Source organism: Pseudorasbora parva, chromosome 11 (genome assembly GCF_024679245.1).
Source record: "Pseudorasbora parva isolate DD20220531a chromosome 11, ASM2467924v1, whole genome shotgun sequence".
Lineage (NCBI taxonomy): Eukaryota > Metazoa > Chordata > Actinopteri > Cypriniformes > Gobionidae > Pseudorasbora > Pseudorasbora parva.
This window is the reverse complement of record NC_090182.1, coordinates 23,492,053-23,514,850: the sequence shown is the minus strand read 5'-3', so window position 1 is coordinate 23,514,850 and position 22,798 is coordinate 23,492,053. Positions and strand designations below refer to the sequence as shown.

General features: G+C 36.8%; 1 protein-coding gene across 2 annotated transcripts in view; it reads left to right on the top strand.

Annotated features, from left to right (window-relative positions):
- The first annotated feature begins 1,899 nt into the window (after positions 1–1,899).
- si:dkey-237h12.3 (teneurin-3) overlaps positions 1,900–22,798 on the top strand; it is a 174,619-nt gene continuing 153,720 nt past the window's right edge. The window contains exon 1 of one of the 2 annotated variants that reach the window (XM_067457431.1): positions 1,900–1,925. In XM_067457431.1, coding sequence (XP_067313532.1) covers positions 1,915–1,925 — 11 coding nt within the window. In that variant the 5' untranslated portion in view covers positions 1,900–1,914. Of the gene's footprint in view, positions 1,926–5,588; positions 5,994–22,798 lie in introns of those variants that run through there. The other variant, XM_067457432.1, reaches the window with a different exon arrangement.

Here is a 22,798-nt window from a genome sequence, read left to right as displayed (position 1 = left end):
TCTCCGTCGCCTTCGTGAGTTTGACCTACCCACCTGATTTGTAACATAATAAGGGTAGCACTTTATTTTACAGTCCTGTTCCCCATGTTCATACTATATACTTATTATATACCCGTATCTTGCATGATACCCCAAATGTAGAATATTCCTATCTAATTTTATTTATGACTTGCAGGGTTGGCAGAATAATAATTATACACTGTTTAATAATAGGCCAGAGGAGAACTGGCACCCCGACTGAGTCTGGTTTCTCCCAAGGTTAATGTTTTTCCATAATACCCTGGTGGAGTTTTGGTTCCTTGCCACTGTCGCCTTTGGTTTGGCTTTCTCAGTTTGGGACACTAAAATTATGATCCAAGTTATTCAACTAAATATACAATTTAAATGTATTAATTAGGTCATATTTAATTCTGTAAACTGTCCAAATCAGACTAGCCAAATCAAATTGTTACAATATTGTCCTGTTTAACGCCGTGAAGCTGCTTTGAAACAATCGTCATTGTAAAAGCGCTATATTAATAAAGTTGATTGATTGATTATAACTAAGGTACTAACCATGAGCCTCCCCCTAAACCTAACCGTAAAGGTTAAGTTCACATCAAAATTAAAATGTTCTGATAATTTACAAAATTAGGCTATATATAAAGAAGCAAAATGCATATGCCATGGATAAATCAAATTAAATATCCTCCGCATGGACAATATGGAAATTCTTTTTTTTAATCAAATCATACAAGTGAATTTAAAAATAATGCATCCACTTTTTTATTATATATTTAATATTACTATTTGAACATGCTGTTTGAGCTGTGCGTGCTGAAGAGAATTAAGTTAACACTTATAAACTGAAGAGCTTGTTGATGCATTCATTCCGCTAAAACACGGCAACTGAGCCCGCATAATTCATGTTTTTAGTACAATTGTGTATACAATTATGTTATGAATATCACAGCCCCAATCAGTTATTAATGTTTTGCATTGCTTTTTGAGCGTGCATGCTCCACTGAAGCTAAAAAATAATACGGTACAAGTGCTTCAGAATATTTAACTCAACAAAATGCATCTATTAGATTAAGCAGATATTTATACTAAATAATATTACAACTTCTACTGCATAAGTGACGCACGCTTATGTGCTAATGTACAGAATATGTACGTTACTCCGATGAACTGTTTACACAACACCACACTGAAACAACAACAAAACCAAACCCAGAGAATTCACAATGTTAAAATAGTGTCCTCATTATAATGTTATGTATATGACAGTCCAGTAGTTATTATTTTTGTGCATTTGCTGTTTGCCTGCCAGTGGTCCCTTCTGAAGCCAACCATTTATTCCACCGATATAACCTTTGGAATCTAAAAATGTGTAATTCTGTGTTTCTCTGACGATTGTATACCAGGTATATTGTAACCTTTTTGTGAACCTTCTTAAGTGTTTTGTTGATCTTTCTCTGGTAGTTGTGGCTGCTGTGCCCATGGACTAAAACCTTTTTTAAAAATGCTATAAAGTACAGTGATGTCACATGGTCCGAATACATGTCTATGCTTCGCACTTTCACTTTGTAAACAATGGGGTGGTAGCCTATTTCTGCCTACGTCAAGCGTTACCTTTCCAACGCGATTACGTAATGCCTGGAGCGTCTCAAACCAGCAAAAGTTGAACAATTGTGTTTAAAAAGTATATGATTTTTTTTATTTTTTTTATTTTTTGCTAGATAAGACCCTATTCCTCAGCTGGGATCATGCAGAGCCCTCTGAAGCCCTTCAAAGCCATTTGCAACTGCGTTGGTTTGGACTTTCAACATTTTGGTTGCCACTGAATTGCATTTATATGGAGAAAAATCCTGAAATGTTTTCATTAAAAAAATTAAATTTCTTTTCCACTGAAGAAAGGCATGAACATCTTGGATGACATTCTGGTGAGTAAATTATCAGGAAATATTCATTTTGAAGTAAACTAATACTTAAAGGTGTGGTATTTTTTTGCTGTTAAAAATATCCAAAAACCACTAGGCCAGTGTTATATATTTTGTTCAGTTGAGTTCTTACAACAGCTACCACAAATGTTTCCAACTATTTGTAAATTGTGAGAAAATTGCTATTTTAACCAAGGAGCTGGGACGTCTGAGGGAGTCGCATTTCAATTGCATCACGTCTACGTTATCCTCGATTTCCAGTTTTATTTTGCAGAGACGCTTTAATCTTAGCAGTGTGAATGTGTCATAGATGCCTCTAAGCAAACGTACTTTTATGAGTGAAGTCATAAAATCATTTTAAACACACTTAAATGTATGTAATACGATAAACAGAGCTGCGTTACTTCATACTCATGAACGGAAAAGTGGAAATCGTGCTCGCAACTGTGTCCCGTCATAATAAAAGTCCTTTTGCTTGCGAGGCGTGTGTTTGCGTAACAATTGTTTCAGCAGCCTTGCTCAGCTTCACAACACTCTGTCCTGCTCTGCTTCATACTACAGTAATGCTAATAATCGCATCCATGAACATGATTTCTGCCCGAATCCTATTTTCCTTTGGCTGTGAGGTTAAGACCACATGTCCCAAGATTCTGAGCTTAAACTTGGCATCATCAAACTACACCTTTGTTTTGAATAGGCGCCCTCTAGCGGACGGAAAATTACATAGTGCCGCTTTAACCCATCCAGTTACCTTATATTACCCAGTACTTGGTAAGTACATAAGTGCAAATACTGTAAAATAAAATGTAGCCAAAATAAGAAATGTTTCTTGAGCACCAAATCATCATATAAAACAAATAAGCATACAACAGCATAAATTACAGATGTAAATTTAGACAAGGCTAATGTGATCTGCTTAGGTTTGAAGTACATCCAGAGAATAATATGCTCCAACCACAACAACAGCGAATACAAAAGTACAATAAGCTCTTCTCCTTTAGCAGTTTAGTTTGGTATATTCATCTTTTGAGAGTAACTTAAACACACTGCAGCTCATTTTCGCTCATGGACCGTAACTCTTTGCCAAGATTTGCGATTTGCCCCCGCCCCCATGGAAGTCTTTGCAAGCCACTGGCCCTCACAATTGCTTCACCGCCACAGATACTGTTGTACATTAAAACAGAAGGTAACATAGCCTACTATATGTAGTGAGATTCATTGTCAAGTTCAATTAAGTTGACTGGTAGCAGTCCATTCACATGGATGCAGGCAGGATGTTGATAACGCTGCTATTCAGAGTCGAATGTGATGATGCATACATTGTGTTAGAATGCCTATAAAGCTGAAAAGTAGGCAATTTTAGCATTTAAAATATTGTATTGTATTTTGTATCAGTAAATGGTTATGCAGTAAACTTCGTCTTGGTATCTTGTACACAGTCTTTGTTATGGCAGAAAAAGGTTTTTTTTAACTTTACATTATTATGTATCCTTCCTGAAAATCTGGCATATTTCTCAGGTATTTCCAGAGACAAGAGTCTTGAGGATAACCCTAACACTGCAATCAATGGAAATAGTTTTTTGTTTGAGTACATCCATATCAAAAGGTTTTCTGTGCATGTATCACCCTCAGACTTCATGTCTAAATCATTTTTTCCCCCCAAACAGACAGATGTGCCCTCATCTAATGAGAAATTACAGTGTTACTTGTCCCCACTAGAGGGTACAAATGAGTCCAGCGGTGATGGATTAGCTGGAATAGGAGACATTTAGTACTGTCCCAGAAATTGTGCTTTAAAGATTCAAGCAGAGATTTCCAGAACAATGTTTGCAGAAGCTCTGTTGAAGAATTAGAGTTTAATGGGAGTGACCTTTAGAGTGTTTGTTATAAAGTTTAATTGGAAATCCTGTAGGTTTGATGTTTATTATGTCTCTCTGAATAGGATACAAATATGTAATATGCTTTATGGCGACACATTTACTGCCAGTAAGAAGCAAAAGACATTATAAACTCAGTCTCAGTCAATGCCAAATATTAGTATCTTGTCTTATACTGTATAATACACACAGCAATCACAATAAACGTCCTTCAATGTGGTAGATTTTAAAATCCTTTTTCATAATATTTTTCATACGTTTCATAGACATGGTGAAACATTACGAGTGTGCACTGCAGTTTTGGCCCAGCTCGGCTACTCTGCGGATAGAAGCGTATCACTTTTCTGTTGTTGTCTTTCAGTTGCGGTACAAGGCAAGCTACTGATCAAGCTGGCTTTCATGCAGATAATAGCACTTCCTGTTGAGAGAGAGTTTGATGTGCTGGTGTTTGGCATGGAGACTTAGATGCAAGGCTCTGGTGAGTGGAACAGCTTGCCTCGAGAGATAACTCCATCTCAGCATGTGGTCTGAGGGCTGGGATGCAGGAGGAGGGCGAGGAGAGCACTACCGCTCCCCCTGCTGAGTCCAAAAACCTCTGGACTCGAACTCTCGATTCTCTTCTCGCTGGACTCCATGACATGCAAAAGGCGACAGAAGATAAAAGAGTAATTCAGAGAAAGAATGAGGAGATAAAAGTGGAGTTTGTAATGGAAAAGAAAAGAGCTGAAAGCATATGAGGGCAGAGAAAGAAAGAAGAATGAGTCTGAGAAAAAGACAGCTACACTGGTGTGGGGGAGGAGAAGTGGGGGCGACTGATGCGAAAACAAGAGATATCGGATGAGAGCGAAAAACAGAGGAGGGCAAAGGGAACGACAGACGCCTCAAGCTCTCTTTCGAGTGGGATTAAGTAGCTGGGGCTTTTGTAATTAATGATCTTCATTCTTTACACACAGCTACTGTGAGAGCTGTCATTTCACAGCCGTCAAAGTGTGATTCATATGCCATGTGCTTTTCGCATCAGCTCTTTGATGAAAGCCAAAAGGCCCTCTAATGTCCTCTAAGCAGGGACAACTACATGAAAAATGCCACTGCAGGCCAGTCTTAAGGGAGATGATGCCACATAGAAACCTCACCATCTGTACTGCTAATTAACTGATTAACCAAAGCAAAATTAGCTTTATTTGAAGGAAATACAGTCAATTGCCATAAGACAAGTGCCATTTCATTATGCTGGTTTTAATTATAACATAACATAATCTCCATTTAAAACAATGGCATTTTAGTAGCTTGTTAAATATGTAGGCCTATTGGAAGTTCTTTAACCCCCTCAGACAGACCTAAAGGGAAATTTTACTTGCTTAAAAAATGCACTTATCATCAAAACATCAGATTGCTAAATATTTTCCTGTAAAACAAAGAAACTTGCTAACTTGCTAACATGCTTTAATCATTAATCAGCCTCCATACAAAAAGTTATGTTACTTAAAGTAAAAAAATAAAAAATGTATATATATATATATATATATATATATATATATATATATATATATATATATATATATATATATATATATATATATATATATAATTTTTATTTTATATATAAACTACACACACCATTAGGATTTAAGTTTCCTTCCATTTACAGAAATGTATTATCTATTTATACTGAAATTCTTGTTGTTTAGCCTATATAACATTATACATACGAATGAAAGAGAAAGCAAGACTTGTTCAGTATTCAACAATGCTCCGGGTCCTCGTGCAAGTTAATGACACTGCCTCTCTATCGCGCGGATCCCGCGCAAACGACCCGTCCTCTCATCAGCACCGCAGCGCGCGCACACACACAGGGAGAACAGAGGAGTGGTACAGTCCTTGGCTCCATCACATGTTTCTGACACCGCTAGAACTAACGCTTCTTGACTTAGTGCCTCTGGGTTCGACAGGTCCAGATCGTTGGCTCGTTATTTAGACCGTGTGTGAGGCTGGTCGTTTGCGGAGGAATTTCCCCCAGCTCGAGAGCACCGAGTTTGTGAGAGACGCGGGAAGGCGTGACTGCGGGAAATTTATCGTCCTAACCGTTATTTCACCTCATCTCACAGCTGCTGCTTTTAATAAGTTTGGATACATACTGTAAAGTTTTTATTCATCTCGTTCCAATACAATGGGGATCTAAACCGATTTTTACGAGGTAAGAAATTATATGAGAAACATTATTGTCAGGTTACTTTTGTTTAATGTTGCTTTGACTTGTTAGTAGTTGCAGTTGGCTAACGTTTGCCATTATGTTGAGACATTAGTGATACCACTGTTTTTAATAACTAAACATACAGCCTTTTTAAGTAGGCAAGCGATTATTTTATTGACCCGTTTGCAGCCGTAATTTGCAAGTTGGAGTACTCAAATGTCTTCATACACTTTAATGACATTGAATTCCGCCCAGATGCAGGAAAATTATATCATTTTCAGCCTTGGGAATGGAATACATGCATAGAATAGTTTAGGAGTGGACTGAGGACCTGTCCTACGTCCCACAGCCTCGTACTTGACATGCCATGAAAATGTTTGCAAATGTAGGCTAGCCTACTCAAACAGGTAACTTTGTTAACCATGTATCTTCAATACATAAAACGCATGGTGCAGATTATGGTGTGTATTTTAGGGCTTGTCTTTCCCTAAAGGAAGCCAAAAGAAAAGGTTGGGGAGATGGCGGGTATTTTTGTATTTTTCCCCATAAATGTAGTAGGTATCAATACGGTTTACAGTAGCAAATTTGAAGTAAAGTTAGTCTGAGCCTAGGCTATAGCGAACAAGTCAGTTTCGAGCGGTAATTCGATAAATTATGCCATTATATTTTAGAGTTATATATTACAAAATCATCACAAAAAAATCAAATTTAAAAATGTAACTGCTAATTTACACTGCTAGCAAAGTTCCAGTGTTGGGCGAGACAGTAACACAAGCATCGTTAAGTTAATTAGCCTACCATTTTTGTCTATTCATTTTACATAGGCTATGTTAACATATAGGCTACAAATTTTAAAAACCGTAGCATAAAGGAGCGTAGATGAAACGTGATAGCTCAATTTCAATTACAAGTCACAAACATTACGAACATGCGGTGTTCGCTCCATGAGACAAGGAGAATTGAGAAATTATCAGATTGAACTGGTCTATCTGATCCTTGGCTCATAGACTCCTTAAAGGATTTAGTCCACCAGTCCATAAAAGTGACTGAACCATTCATTTGCGTTACCGATTAAACGCGGTTGCCGTAATATATTATTGTCCCAGATCACTTATATGGAGATGAGCATATGACTAATTGGGCTCATTTGTCTTCAAGGGTACTAGTGGCACAAAACGATTTAAAACTTCATCAGATCAGTTCAACAAGGATTATAGTAATAGGCTCTCATTAGACCCAGATACAGATTATTTAAATTTATCAAGTAAGGTATGAATAAAATAGATTTTCAAAGCTTTTTGCATTGACATTGATTAATTTGAATGGATTCCATTTCTGTTCAATTATAATGTTGACAACTCCTAAAAGTAGCCTACATATTGTGATTGAAACCTCATTTGTCTTCATCCTACATAACCATATTTGTTTAACACGCCAGAAAAAACAAGAAGAAAAAAACAAGACTTCATTGTGATATAACATGGTGGAAAAAAGTAGTAGTAGGTACAACATCAGGATTTGTTGTGACTGAAAAGAGAGCAGAGGCCTGCCATTTTGATTTGCGCTCAGATGATGTTGATCATGATACTTAAACAGCATGTGGTTAATATTCACATTCTGTTGGTCCATTCACATTTTTCTTACACTTTAAATAAGTCAATGGAGTTTTGATGCTCAACAAATTCTCAGCCATTTCCTATTATGATGTTGGCACATAAAAAATAGAGGTCACATTGTGAACGTAGACTCCTGATTGCAGAGAAAACAGCATCATCCTCTGATTAGTGAAAAGCCTACATGTCGCCTGGGTGCTTAAAAAGGACAGAGAGTGAAGAAAAATACAAAAGGTCACTAATGTCAAGTTGCTTATTTAAAAGATGTTGTCTCTTTCATGTAACCTATTACATATTCAGCTGGGAAGAGAGTAATACCTTGTATCAAATTGTTCAAATAATACTCAGGATGACTATAAAAGAAGAGAATAAGTCAAGCTTCAATGAAGTGAAAGGTTGCATTCAGACAAGCTCCTTGCTTCATAAAACATGTGGCGTTCTTAGTGTGTTTTACTGAAGAGTGAAAAATTCAAAACATTTTTTATCACCATCAAGTCCCTTTTATGATATTCTAAAGAGAGAAAAAAAATCATAATGGCAGGCCTCTTAGACAATGTTACCGTGTTCAGGTTTTTTTGTATTATTTTAGCATTTTACGACTGGTCTCTTGCAGTTCGTTCTGCTTGATGCAAGTTTGAAAAATGCTCCGAAGGACTAGTCAATTCTACAGTGGCATTTTTGGCATTTTATTGAACAGAAAAGCCCTGGTCACTTCTTTCAATATTTGTTTATTTGCTTGAGCACTCCTTGTGAAGTAGAATTTTTTAGTCCAGCGCAGAGAGAGAGAGCGAGAGCGAGATAGAGTGAATAAGACTGCGTGTGTCTATGAAAGAAGCTCAGCCATCAGTGCCTATTTCAATAGTGCTAAGCAAACAGGCGCAGGTTAATGTACCCTGACAAACACACACTGCCAGCACGTCAGCTTCTGTGTATCACATTTACACTATATTTATTTTGCATAATCACAGTGGACAGACCCGATCTCTGTTGGCTTAACATTGTTCAGGTTATCACAGCTTGTAAAGGATTAGTCTGATTTATCATCTATAAAAAAAGGTCCCCATATGTTATATTTTTAAACTGGAGGATCTGACAATTGTCCTTGGCTGAAATCCATTCATAGTGTTTGCACTGGATTTATCTCTCTTTTTTTTTTAACCATTACATGTTTTGACTAACAAGCACAAAAACAAATGCTTTAACAAACAAGTACGTCTATATGCCAAGAGGCAGGCACAGATACATCTTGCTCAATATTTGCTTAAAGCAGCACAGTTTACCACCACAGAGAATTAACAGCTAATCAATTTAAAGGCACTGTAGATGAATCGGAGATGTTGTTCTGTTTGCCGGCAGTTGCTGTTACAGGATCCTACGGTCAAATTGACATCTGATTTCCCTTGTGAACTTCAGCACGCCAACAAGACTTTACACATATTGATTACTCTTTAAACGGGTGTCATTCAAAATTGGCTTGCCACTACAGCTAGAGCGGAGGACAAATCAGGATTTCAAAAAATGCACAGACACAAATACATGCAAGTCTCGAAGGACTATAGTAGGGACTTTAAGCTGCTGATGGAACGGCGACGGCGTTCTGGCGTTTAGTTTGTTTAACTGCTACTTCATGACGTTCTACAGTAACCGTCTACGTCCACTACGGAGAAGAACTGATTTGCGATTAGATAACTAAATGTAATATTGTATAGTTATGTGGCACTTTGATTGTATCCGTATATAACTTAATACCAAAAGAATTAAGCAACCATTTTCTTTTTTTCTTCTTTTTTTCTTCTTTTGTTCAATTAAATGACTAAATTATCCATTGCACCGTACACCGTCCTCTTAATTGTCACTTAGGGATTTTTGTGTTCTTCGGCTATGTTTACTTCCGGTCGCCATTGCTTAAAGTCCTGTATCGGCAAAAGCAGACACAGTGATTTAATGCTTTTGATGGATCCATGGACTGGATAATAGTCCTTTTTTCAATAAGGTGGTTTGTGGAATTTTACAATGAAGGCAGCATGCAGTGTTTTAAATTGAACTTGGTTTGTTGTTAAGGACTTGTAATGAAGGACACAAAAATGTAATCAAACCCTAGCGACGTACCTGTTTATTGCTAAAAACCAGGCCCATTTCATTGTGAGACATGCTGAAAATAAATGTCGACCAAGGTCTCTCATGCATTGTGTGCTTATTAGTACTGAATTGTGATGGATTGCTACCTGCAGCATCTGTCTTTACATGACACGTTACATGATTTTACTAGAGCCAGTGGTGTAATGCATTGCAATTGCAGCTGTATCTTGAAATTTCTGTCTCTTTTTAGTATCTAGAAAGTGTCGTGCATTTTATTTCACCCTAAGGGATAAGAACATTGTGGATTGTGCTTGCGTGTGTGTGTGTAAGTGAACTGCTTTAAGTCAGAGACATTCTCTGTGTGCTATAGATGTCCTAAAGTCCATTACAGACTTGGCTGCCTGCAGTACACTTTTCCAACCTCCATAACATCCTTTTTTCTTTTCCTACCAGTCTTAAATTCTCTCTCATTCTCTATTTCTCGCTTTTCCCCCTTCTTCACCCACCCTCCCACACCACCCCGCGCTACTCTCCAATTTGCCGTGGAGCTCTCTTGCCTGCCTCCTGCTGTGTTGGAGGCAGCCTATGATTTGCCACAGGCAGGAAGTGCGCTGACCAGGCAATGAAACTCGCCAGTATCCCTCTTCCAAACTGCCTCAGCTCTGGAACCAAGGGATTTACATTAATGTCCCGCTGAGATGACAGTCAAAAGATAATGCTATATATGAGAACAAAAATTAAACAGAAAAAGGGGAACATGAGTAATGAGTTGAGAAATGGTTGTGGTAAAAATCATATTCTGTAATGAAATTAAAACGACTTTTTTTAAATTGGGTTTAGTTCATTCATCTGTATTAGGATTTATAGTGCGGTGTGATGAGGTTTACTTGGTGCTGAATATTTGAAAACCGGGTAAGAGGAACGGCCATTATCCCCTTATAATTTGAGGTGAAAACCATTTTAGGTCATTACTGATGAAAATGTTACTAAAACATTATCAAGAAAATCCACCATGTTGAAATCAAAGTTATTTTCCCTTCAATCTTTATCTTGATATGAAGTCAAGGCAAATTGGTTTGTTCATTTGCTTCCCTGCTGTTTTTACATTTGCTCTATAATGCTGAATATTTTCACCACAGCCTTCCCCCATCAGTTCTCTCTTTTGCTTTCCTTTCATTTAACTTAAAACTTGTAGAGTCATCTTTAAGTTTATGTAACCACAAAAAGATATTACAGGATCCTGCACTGTTTAGCAAAACATCTCCAGTTGAAAGAGAGAGAGTGTGTGTGTGTGGTGCATTTTTAAAATGTGTTGCTTTAAAGTGACTTATAATACAGTTAATGCCAAGCACGCAGAATATGTGCAAAACTTATACATTGGGATTCATGCAGAGGGTAACTTATGTGAGTTTATTTATACATCGCATTTCCAACGTCGACAGTTTGTTTCACTTAAAATAAATATAATACATGTTGTATAATATCATTATAATAATAATATTATAATATAATGAATGCTTCTAAATATATATATTAATTATATATTAATTTTCATTAATGTTTTTTTTTGTTAATAAATTGAAAGTATTTGTTGGGGACTGAGAGGCGCTAAAATACATGTTTACAGTGTAATGTCTGTAAACATTTTGTTTAATTTACTGGTATTTTACATAATTTTTTAAATGTAATAATGTAACTTGTGCACATATGCAACCCATCTTGAACCTGTGCATCTTATAGTCATGCAGGAAATAAGAGCATGGGGAGTTATCTTCAGAACGTACGGTATAAGAAAAAAAGCCTATGGCAGTGCCGTGTGAGACACATCAGTGTAATGATTTTTTAATAAGACCTGTGATCTCTGTATTCTGATAGTGAGTGTGCTATCATGACCTATATAACCTTGCTCCCACCTCTTCAAATGTTGTAAAAGTTTTGTTTAATCATTATAAGGCCTATAGCGAAACAGATTTTCACAAATGATTTCCTTTGCCCATTGAGTTGAGGAGAAAATGCAGTATTTAAAACAAAATATTAAGAGAGCATCATCATAATGCAAGAGGTTTGTGAATTATTTGCCGTTCAGGAAAATATTGGATGTCTTGTTGGTATGATTCAAGAACCAATAAACCATTTAGTCATCTCTGGGGAAGTTGCGTATCCTAGTTGCGTGATTTTAGACAGAATATCTGACATAACCGTTAATGCTTTAAATTAAATCTCACCGGCAAACCTCTTATTCCAGACTAGTCCAAGAAAAGCACAGCCTTGAGGTCATGAATACTGAAAAAGACGAACACAAGTGGATGTGTCTTCCTCCAGGCCTGTGCACATCTGTGTCTGCTGCATCGCATCTCCACCGTGATGCGGGGGTGGTGAAAATGACGACCCCCAGACAATAGTGGCACTATCCCAGGGTGCAGCAGTGTAGTGTGGGAACAGGCACTGGCTAATGGAAGCGTGCCCTTGTTTCCCGTCTGTATTTTTTCTTCCCGTTGTCTCACAGTGAGCGAGTGGCTGGGCTGGGCTCAGGGAGAGCAGTGCAGCGCATGAATTATGCAAAGCTGTCAAAGCAAGCTATTGTCGGTGGTGGCGGCCACACTAAAGCTCAGAACGGGTTGGGTGGGGGGGCAGCTGCGATGGAGGGGAGGGGTTCTGTATTTCTTCGGGCTATGTGCACTTAGTATCCTGGAGCGAACTTTAGTGGCTGGTCTTGGACTGTGGAGGCCGATTTGAAAGATCCGGGTAGGAGGATTAAAGGAAGGCTTCTGATGAAGCAGCTAATGCAGACTTGAATGCAAAAATGATTTTGATTTAATTATTGTCATGCATCCTAATGAGATGCTAACACTGGAGAAACCAACTTATGTTTGAAACTTTACTTTGTGTGTCATGGTGGATGTTAAATTAATTCTTAATCTTAATGTAGGGAGTTACAAAATGTATGATTATGCAGTTCTATATAATCATAGGTGTAAATAAACGATGCTGCCGCCACAGATTTTAACAACAGCACAGTGTCATCTTGGCACTCTGTCACAGAGAAAGATCTTACATACTACCACAGAAAATGTATTATGTACACCATATTAAATAATGAGCAGGATTACTCACTGTCTGTATGGTAAAACCATGCCATTAATGACGACCAAAGTGTTCTCTAGAAATTGGACAGAGAAGTAGCTATACTTACTGTATCAGGTTATTTTATTGTGGGCATTTTGTCTGCAGCAACCCTCTCCCAAGAGGCAACTCATTTGGAGTGATGTATGATTTGTCCCATTCTTAAGTTGCATCTGGTAAATACATAAATCAGGGAAGTGCAGATTTAACTCTGGACGTTTGTTTTAGTCTCATATTTCTACCTGAGTCAGATGCTAAGCCAGCGTGGACCCGCGATACACTGTTTTGTAGTGAGTGCTACAAAAAGCAGAATACTGCAATACTTTCCCCACTCCATTCTGCTCATATTTCTCCCCTTCAACACGATTTGGTTCAATTATTATATATATTAGATAAAATGCTAAATATAGAATTAGGGCTGCAACTAACGATTATTTTGATAATTGATTAGTTAGCCAATTATTTGTCGGATGTATCGATTAATCAGATAAAAGGCCCATTTTTTATTTTATTGACTATACACATTATTCCACATCCTGCCCAATGCTGTCCTTCAAAACAATGTGTCAGCTAAGTGCTATTAAAACACACACAGTGACTATGTCTACCATTACATAAATTAACCATGGTTGTACAATAATACCTAAATAACAGGATTATTGTGCTTATTCAGTGGTAACCATGAATTAACCATAGTTTTGCTTCAAATCCATAGTTTAACTATATGGTATTTGTGTGGGATATACAAATAGTAATCAATATGACAAACACATGGTTTTATTATAATAAAAACTAGGGGTGCACCGATCCGACTTTTTCAGTCCCGATACCAATGCCTGGGTTTTTGTGTATCTGTCGATACCCGATACCGATCCGATACTGTTGTTAAATTAATAATAAACTGTATACCTTCCACCTTATATCTTCCTTGAAGAGACTAAAGGCACCAGACTTTACGAAATAAAGATAATAAGACAAAATAACAGATGTATGCAAAGGTTTGAATTCTTAATTTAAAATAAACATTGTGAATTCAAATCTAAAATAGAATGTAATCAAACTTCTTTAAATAAATAAAGTGTAGCAGTGGAAACAAAACAGTGTATTGGTCAAACATACTATAGTAATCTGACAGTTACCAAACAATAAAAATAATAAAAAATAAAAATAATTCTTATAAATTTGTTATATAACAATTGTGGGCTCGACATTAGGCATGTTCATGTGCTTCTCCTTTGGATAAGTAAATCAGTCATTCACCTGTCCGAATAAAAAATTTGCTTGTCCGAAAAAAAGTTAGATTTGCGTGCGTGCGTGTGAGAGAGTGTGTTGTAAATATAACTTACTCTGAAGCAATATTCTCAGTGTTCAATCAGCTCTGACATATTTTAAATCTCCATATTTGTGATATTTTACCTTTATAAAGGGCATTTTCCCCTAATCTTATTAAATATAAGCTATGCTTCAGGTTTCATATTATATTCTTAAATTTGATCTATACACTATAGGGATGTTAACAATCAAATTAAATAATTTACCCAGAAAAATTACTACTGCATTAAAGCTACACGGTGTAACTTTTTTAGTTTATTCTTAGCTAAAAACACTTAGTTCTTTCAAAAATATAGTCAATCTCATGTCAATCTTAAGTACCTATAGAGTAGTATTGCATCCTTCATATCTCTGAAAAGTCTTTAGTTTTATTATATTAATAAAAGAAAGATAGGCTGTACCGAGTCTTTTCAGGAAAAAAAGAGCGGCTGGAGCTAGTGCTAAAAAGCTATCGTGTGGGCGGAGCTAAAGAATCACGAGCGCTGAGCTACTGCACGAGAGCTTCCCCCCCCCTTTAATGTATATTTACTTCTTTCAAGTAATAAAGTATTCTCGTAAGTTTATAATATGCAATTGAAAATACATAAGGGTGAGGGGTTTGAATGCCGGTCGCCATGTTACCCCTCCATCTTGAAAGTACATTAGCCAAAGAGGGACATACCTGTAAATTCAAGCTTCTCCTTTCGCGTTTTAACACTCGATGGCACTGATGGACGAGGTCGAACTGGAAGCCATGTTAATCTTGGACTAAATCGGCCACCGTAGGAGTTAAAACGAAATTGGAATTGAGAGGAACAGAAACTGGATGGTCATATACCTTTACACCACTAGATGGGGGAAAATATCACACAGTGTAGCTTTAAATAATGTTATGAGATTTGTATTTTTGAATAAAATAAATGTTGAAAAATATAGGAAAGTAAACCACCAGTAGGTGAGTCTTAATGAGTGAGTCATTGAGTCATTAATTGAAACGATTAATTCAAACGTTTACGAACAGCTTATTGAATCTTTGATTCAACCGATTGATTCAAACACTGAATCATTCAGAACACGTGAGACGCGTTATAGTTCTGGGGCCCGTTCTTCGTACGTGGTTAACTCAGTTAGCTGGATTTGATTGTTGACCATTTGGCTTGATCTCGGATCTTCGAAGCTCATCCTGGACTTTATGTACACAGGATTAGATTGAGGTGATACTTAAAATCTATCTCAGCCACTGCTACTTAATTACAAGACTTCATTACTGAACCAGGGGCAATAATAATTTAAAATAATAAGTATAAGTTTATTTGAAAATAATATTTAATTGTTGTGTAAAATTTGCATATAATTCTATAGACACTTGATTGAGAGATTTATTTGTGAATTGTGATAGAATAATGACTTTATAGTTGTATTGGAGGTTTACACACATTGTGCAGTTAATCTGCGTCATGCATTAATTTGAGTGATAAAGGATAATATGGGAGTGGCTTGATGCAGCTCAAGAGATGCAGATAATTTAATCTTCACTGTTAAGAAACTAATTAATACTGTCACATAACAAATCTGCTTCAAATTGAATTAAAAATTAAATTACAACTTTGAAATAAAAATGTAAAGTGTGTAAAAATATTATAAAATTGGAAATATAAATAATGTTGATCAAAACTGCACATTTAATTTATCTAACTTCTATGTTAGTTTGGTTGTTGTCTGTTTCCTTATAAAGGTCCAGAAATGTGTGTCTTTTATTCTTTTTTTTCTTTGACAAGTTTTTTGCCAGGTGGCTTTTTTAATTATATGATGTCATTGTGTTGACTTGACGCTAGCCAATCGGTGCAGTGCTGATCGTGGTTTCGAGTATCGATGCCTCTGCCCTCTTCAGGGAACACAGGCACGAGCAGTGATCTCAGATAACTTAATCCAAATATTTTAATCCAATCCGCAAATTAGTTTGAAGAACCAAATTAGCCAGAGATCAGCTATCACGATTAATCATAGACAGTAAAAGAAATGGACAGAGCTATCCCATTGACTTCTACGGCGTTAAGTGATGTCAGTAAAGGAGCACTCACTTCCTGATGGCTGAGCGAACTGCGCAGGCTCAGACTGAGCTTGACGACGTAGATGTGATGTAAACATCCTGTCTGACAGCTGTAGGTCTTCTAGTAGTTGTGGAAAGTGAAATCTGAATCCCGTTGTATAAATATTTTCTCCCGTTGCTTTTGGCTCACTATGGGCTTCTCTCCATTCTTCTCCCTTGACTTTATCAGACTTTATGTCTCCACGTCCCCCCGACTGTCTCATAGACAGTAAAAGATTGCCTGCGAGCGTCTCCTCAGGTCTATACGGTAGTTTCTCAACTGTGCGTCAGAGTCGCGTTGGTTATGACGCAATAGTTAGCCTATTTTTACAAAAACAGCTTCTGCGGGGCGATAGTGTAAGATACAAGGTAATGGAGCCTTTTATGCATTGTCGTGTTTCTTTAGAAATAAACAATGGACAAATGGAGTCTTTAAACGCCTCTGATGTAAAGTTATTCACTGTCAAAGTGACTCAAAAATGAATGGGAGTCAATGGGATGCTAACAGCAGGTGATGGCTTGGTTAGCAATGGCCGCCCCTATGGGTGGAACGCTTTCCGAGTGCTAGATTACCCCCTTGCGATTAATAGATCTGGGATCTGTCAAATCATTTCGGATGTATTAAGCGAGGTACGAAAAACAGGCCCCTGCTGTTTGGAACTTTGGTTGTTGCTTAATCTTTGCTTGGAACTATTTTCACAGCTGAAATAGAACCAAAACACTCAATATTGCATCTAAAATGTAAGAAACTAATTTTAATGATTGTTTATGGAGCTGTCATAGGAAATCAGTGACATTTTCAATCGTGAGGGTATTCAGGAAAACAGCACATTTGGTTGAATGTTGTTGTTTAGCTATATGTTATAAAGATAAAAACGTAATATTTTCAATGTTTACTGCAATTACCATGTGTGAGCGGCGATTTTTGATTTCTCCTCAAGATGCGTGAGTATCAACAGCTTGTTGTTACCGTCAGTTCATTACATTAACCTTTATCCAAATCCACTATCAGTCACCACTTACAGTAAATTAATCCTTTGCATCCTGCAGTTATTTGCTGGGCTGTATTGTCCACTCATTTAGTTTTGAGGAGCTGCAAGAATTCAGCGTGCTCCTTAATATGGTGTTTCTGGATTAAATTGGTAGTATTGCCGACAGACGAACTAGTTGGAGTGGCAAGCGTAAAATATCTCTACACATCCGACTCTGGTTTGCTCCATGTTGCTTCGAGCATGCGACACACATGAAGCTGACAAATGACGTAGGTTCTGCTGCGACACCCCCCCTTCCGATTCCCGATCCAGCTTTGTCGTCAGTATCGCGGCCGATATCTGATCCTAATATCGGATCGGTGCACCCCTAATAAAAACATGGTTTTACGATCTAATAGAACTACGTTTCATTTTTGAAAGGGTATTATTGTGCTATAGCTATACATTATGTGCAAAAAAGGTACTAAGCTAAATAAGTTTAAAGCCCTACATTAAAATTATATTAAAGAAAAACAAATCTGATACCAGATAAGAGGAATGTTCTGCAGGAACACACAAGAGGAATGTTCTGCAGGAAGACACAGACACAGACACAGACACAGACACAGACACAGACAGACAGACAGACAGACAGACAGACAGACAGACAGACAGACAGACAGACAGACAGACAGACAGACACCGTACCGGTGCTCATTCAGTGAAGTTCGAAGTTTAACACAGACTGTCAGGATGCGTTTTCATGCAAAATTGCTATACTTGCGTAAATTTGTTTAATTTACAGATGAGGATATAACTGTTTTATATATAGATCAGTGGATATAACCTGTAAAGTGATTGTGTTGCGCTGAGGACGCAGAAACACACACATTTGTCAAAGTGCATGCCGCTTGAAGCTTAAAATAAATGGTTCTCATTTTCGGGCACTAGGGTCATGTACCTCAGCAAACTGTGTTTCAAGTATTTCTAGATGCACAAGGATTTTAATTATTGATTTTTATCGATTTATTCGATTAGTTCTTGCATCCCTATGTAGTATAGAAAATAATTAGCCGTATGCCAAAAAAGTGTACATTTCTGTAGATGAAGTCCTTATTCTTTGTTTAAATTGTCTGATCTTTTTCATTCATGTCCCTTTGGCCTATTTGTAATTGTTCTCGAGAAATGTTCATTTCCTACAGCGACATTGCAGTGCAGCATCTTTCTGAAGATACATCTCTTCTTAGAAGATACATCTCCTATTAGAAATTTAATCAAAGTTATGTTTACTAAGAGTTATTGTGTGAAATGTTCTGGTTGAAAAGCTTGTTAGTTATCCTATCTGTTGGCACTCTGATCTGAGTTTTTATAGCCAGACTATCTCCCCCTTGGCCTTTCACCACGCAACCATCCCATGTCTCACTGGATGTGCAGCTTTGAAGCAAATATATACTCCAGAACTGGTCTGTGGTCTCTTAAAAAGCCCACATTTTATCTATTTCCAGCAATATGCTTCCATACCAAAATAGTAAAAACAAGCAGAAGCTCTGTGATGACTAACCTATATTTTCCTAGGGTTTGCTTATAAGTTATAAGGTAGGATACATCATGTTTTGTATTTACATTTCGTTTCTCATATTTGAGACACGATTCAGTAATGAACCCTAGGTTACATCAGTTTGAATAGGAAACAAGGAGTCTTAGTCTTTTCTGATGTTAAGGATATGGATGTTGATTTTTGAGAAGTTCAGAGAAATAAAACCAGAGTTCAAAGGTGAAGCAAATTAATGCACATAGGAAACATGTAAGGAATAATTAAGGATGGGCCGTTGAATTATTCCAAAAACAATGAACACTTCGGATGGTAATGAAGTCACGACGTGAAGCGGCAGCAGCGTCTACTAATACAAATCAAGGTTATTATAGTTTTGCTTTTTTAAATTAGTTTTTATTTTAGTATCGTTTTCAATTTTGCTACAAATTTCAGTTTAGTTTTAGTTAGTTTTACAAATGGTTTTGCTAGTTTTAGTTTAGTTTTTATTTTGCAAATACATTTCTATTTAGTTTTTATTTATTTAGTTTCAGTTTTAGTTTTAGTAATTATAGTTTAGCAGAGTTACCATAATGAAGTGTAGAGACCAAATCAAGGTTTTTAATTTCAGCAAAGTTTAATGTTTGCACAGATTAGAGTTTAATCTTACTAAACATCCTTAAGTGAAATCACTTGATAAACGAGCATTATTGTTTAAACCCGGGACGGTCTTACAAAACATGCATAAAGTTGGGTCTTCACTTTTGAGCAAAAAAAGCTTGAGTCAAACTATGACCTATACAAACAACGATCTGGAGATTAAAAATGAAATAAATTAAATTTTGATATTAAAAAATTATATTTGATATTTTTGACATAGATCCTCTGAGTATTAGCCTATCTTAAAGAACAAAATAAATGCAACGTAAAATATAAAAGTAAAAATTATAAATTCCAGACAAACTCATTCATAACAAAGATGAAATATTGTTAAACAATTAAAAGCTTATTTTAATTTCTTCAGTAGTACAAGGTAGGCTAGCAGTGTAAGACCACAGCTAAAGTCATCTGAATACAGCCAACACACACTGTTGTGCTGTGTGTGTGTGTGTGTGTGTGTGTGTGTGTATTGTGTTATAATTGTAAAGGGGACCAATGTCCTCACTTATCTAGTAAAATATTATGATAACTGGCTGTGAGGACATTTGACTGGTCCTCACTAGTTAAAAAGGCTTATAAATCGGCCAAAACATGTTTTTATTTAAATCTATTGTTTTGCACGTTCTTGGGATGGGTAGATTTAGGGATAGGGATTGGGTTAGGGGATAGAAAATATCATTAACCTGATATAAAATCAATGGAAGTCTATGCAATGTCCTCACTTATATAGTGAAACAAACGTGTGTGTGTGTGTCCTGGTATTCCCTACTTTGTGGGGAAATGTCTCCACACAGACAATATATTATTAGTAGTAAATGATTATGATAACATCTTTGAGCCTGTCAATATTATGCAAACATGAAATCTCAAACGCACAGTAGGCTAGTAACGTTACTTTCTACTAGTTGCTGACTTTTGCGCCTGCGTCTCTCGTCGCGTAAGAAACGGCATTGGGCATTCTAAAACAGTGAGCTTAAGTTAAAAGAAGTTCAACGTGCATCTCATTACCTTGTGTTATTTCCCATTTCACTGCCACGGACGCATCGATTCTTTGTGAACTTCTGTTTAGGACTGGCGATGTGTTGCCTGTCTGCACGCGTCCGTCACAGGACAGCGGTTAATCTCCTCCTCAGATCACTTCACGCGCACTAGCGCAATATACAGACACGCGCTCAACCGCCAGTCAGATGTCAGATTTTCCACCACATTAAATAGGGCTTATTAATAACGAAAACGAATATTTATTTTTGCTAATTATTATTTTATTTCAGTTAGTTTTTTAGTAAGAGTAGTTAGTTTCGTTTAGTTTTAGTTTTTTATTTATTCAGATTTTTTAATTTTATTTCAGTTTACGAAAATGTTTTTTGACCAATAGTTTTAGTCTTAGTTTCAGTTTTCGTTTACGAAAATAACCTTGATACAAATCTGTAAGAACAGCACCGTTATTACCTCGCTAGGAGAAAATGTCATGTAGCTTTTAAAGTGCTGAGATATTTTACTGATAAAATCGCCAGATTCGTGCTGAAAACACGTTTCTGTGCGAGTGTGTCCCCATTTGTATGCGTGTGTATTTGAGTGGGAGAGCAGAGAGAACGGGAGAAAAAGAGTATGTGCTTTCCATAGATAATAAAATGTAATTTTGTGGCAAAAGCATGGAAACATTTCTAGTTTTTATTGGTAAGTGTCATTGTAGGCTTTGGTATATGCATTCCTTGCTTCTTTTAGATGAAGCTTTCTTATGAAAGTGACTAACAGCCATTGGAGTTGGACAAGGAAGGGACCATATGTACATTCTGAATGACTTTAATGGCACCTAGAAAAAACATCTTGACCAGACCTAGATTTGAAAAAAAAAGTGTTTATTTCATATAACTTATTTTCGTGGCATTCATCCATTCCATCTGTCACTTATTGATATAGAAATGAATAACTAGTCTAAGCCAAGGTCAGACGGCGGACAGAGCTACCATGTTATCAACACACATAACAAAACACATTTCATATTTAACTTAACATCCTGTTTACCGTACATATGCATTAAATTCATATTTAGGTTTACTGTGGAGTCACTCGCTGAAATCCTTTCGTTGTTGGTTTTTCACATTTTTGTTGTTGTTCATTGAGTGCTATCTGAATTATTCTGAATGATCTGTCCTCTTCTGGAAAGCTGTATATGATGTTTGTGCACACCTAATGGATTCACAATAACTGAGAGCACCACCAGATAAGGCACCTTGACTTTGAACCAATGCAGTCACCCATGGTTAAATAAATTGGTGGCAACCTTTGTGACCCATCTTTCTTACCTGAAGCACATTGGGTATTCTGCAGATGGTGTGAGAGTGTGGGTCTGGTGGCTGAAAGTGCACATCTACAGCAAGTCTCTTTGTTCGGTAATTACATTTCATTGGGACTAGCTACGGATATCGGATTCCACCTCTGACCCCAAACTCCATAAATAATGATCATCATAGTAATGTCAGCCAACAAGCCCAGTACTACGACCCAGATGTTGTGTGCCCAGCTTCCTATCTTTATCTACATTCGTTAATGCCAGACCCAACTTTTCAACCTTTCTTCATCCAAGCCAGTGCATTTCTTGTGTACTTTCACCATCTGACGGCACATCATTTTTATGAGCACGCTATGGTTATGCCTTATTATTTGATTTGTCATATTTATCAGCAAAAGCAATTTATGTGCACCATTGAAAAACATATTTTACTGGATTGCACTTTTTTGATAGACAACACTTTTATTCAGGGACATCCTAAATGTCTTATAGTTTTTTTTATTTTTTTTTATTTTTTTTTTATTGTTATTCACTTTGTTCTTGTCATGAAGTAGCCTTGCTGCCGTCATGGAATTAAAACAAACAAAAAATAGACACATAAATAAAAAATTAAATGAATACATACATTCTTAGTCGAAAGTTCTGTAATTTACTGAAAACATGTGTTGGCCTTGATGGTTCCATGAAGAATCTTTAACATCCATTAAACCTTTACAATGAACAAAACAGCCTTTTTGGGGAAACAGATCAACAGATTATTCAAATCTTTATTTTTTGATGAACTGTCCCTTTAGACTTTTTACCTAAAAGTGAAATGTATTTGTTTTTCATTTTGGTAGATATTTTACAATTGTAATCTGTTTTTTTTTTCATCATCTGTTTTGTTGTTCAACCACAGAGCCCAGGGTCACTAATAACTATCCACAGTAACATTTGTTCTCACCCTTTTCAGTTACGCCAGATGGTCGGTATCTAATTTACTGAAGTCATTGCTATTAGATCATCATAAGTGAGGGATAGTCAAGTGACATCTTCTTGCCTGGTTGGCTCTTACTACAATATAGTTCCCACTGGCCCTTCTGCTCACTGCTGAGTCTTTGCTTTTCAATAGCCCCATGGGTCAGTGCCCACCTGAGCA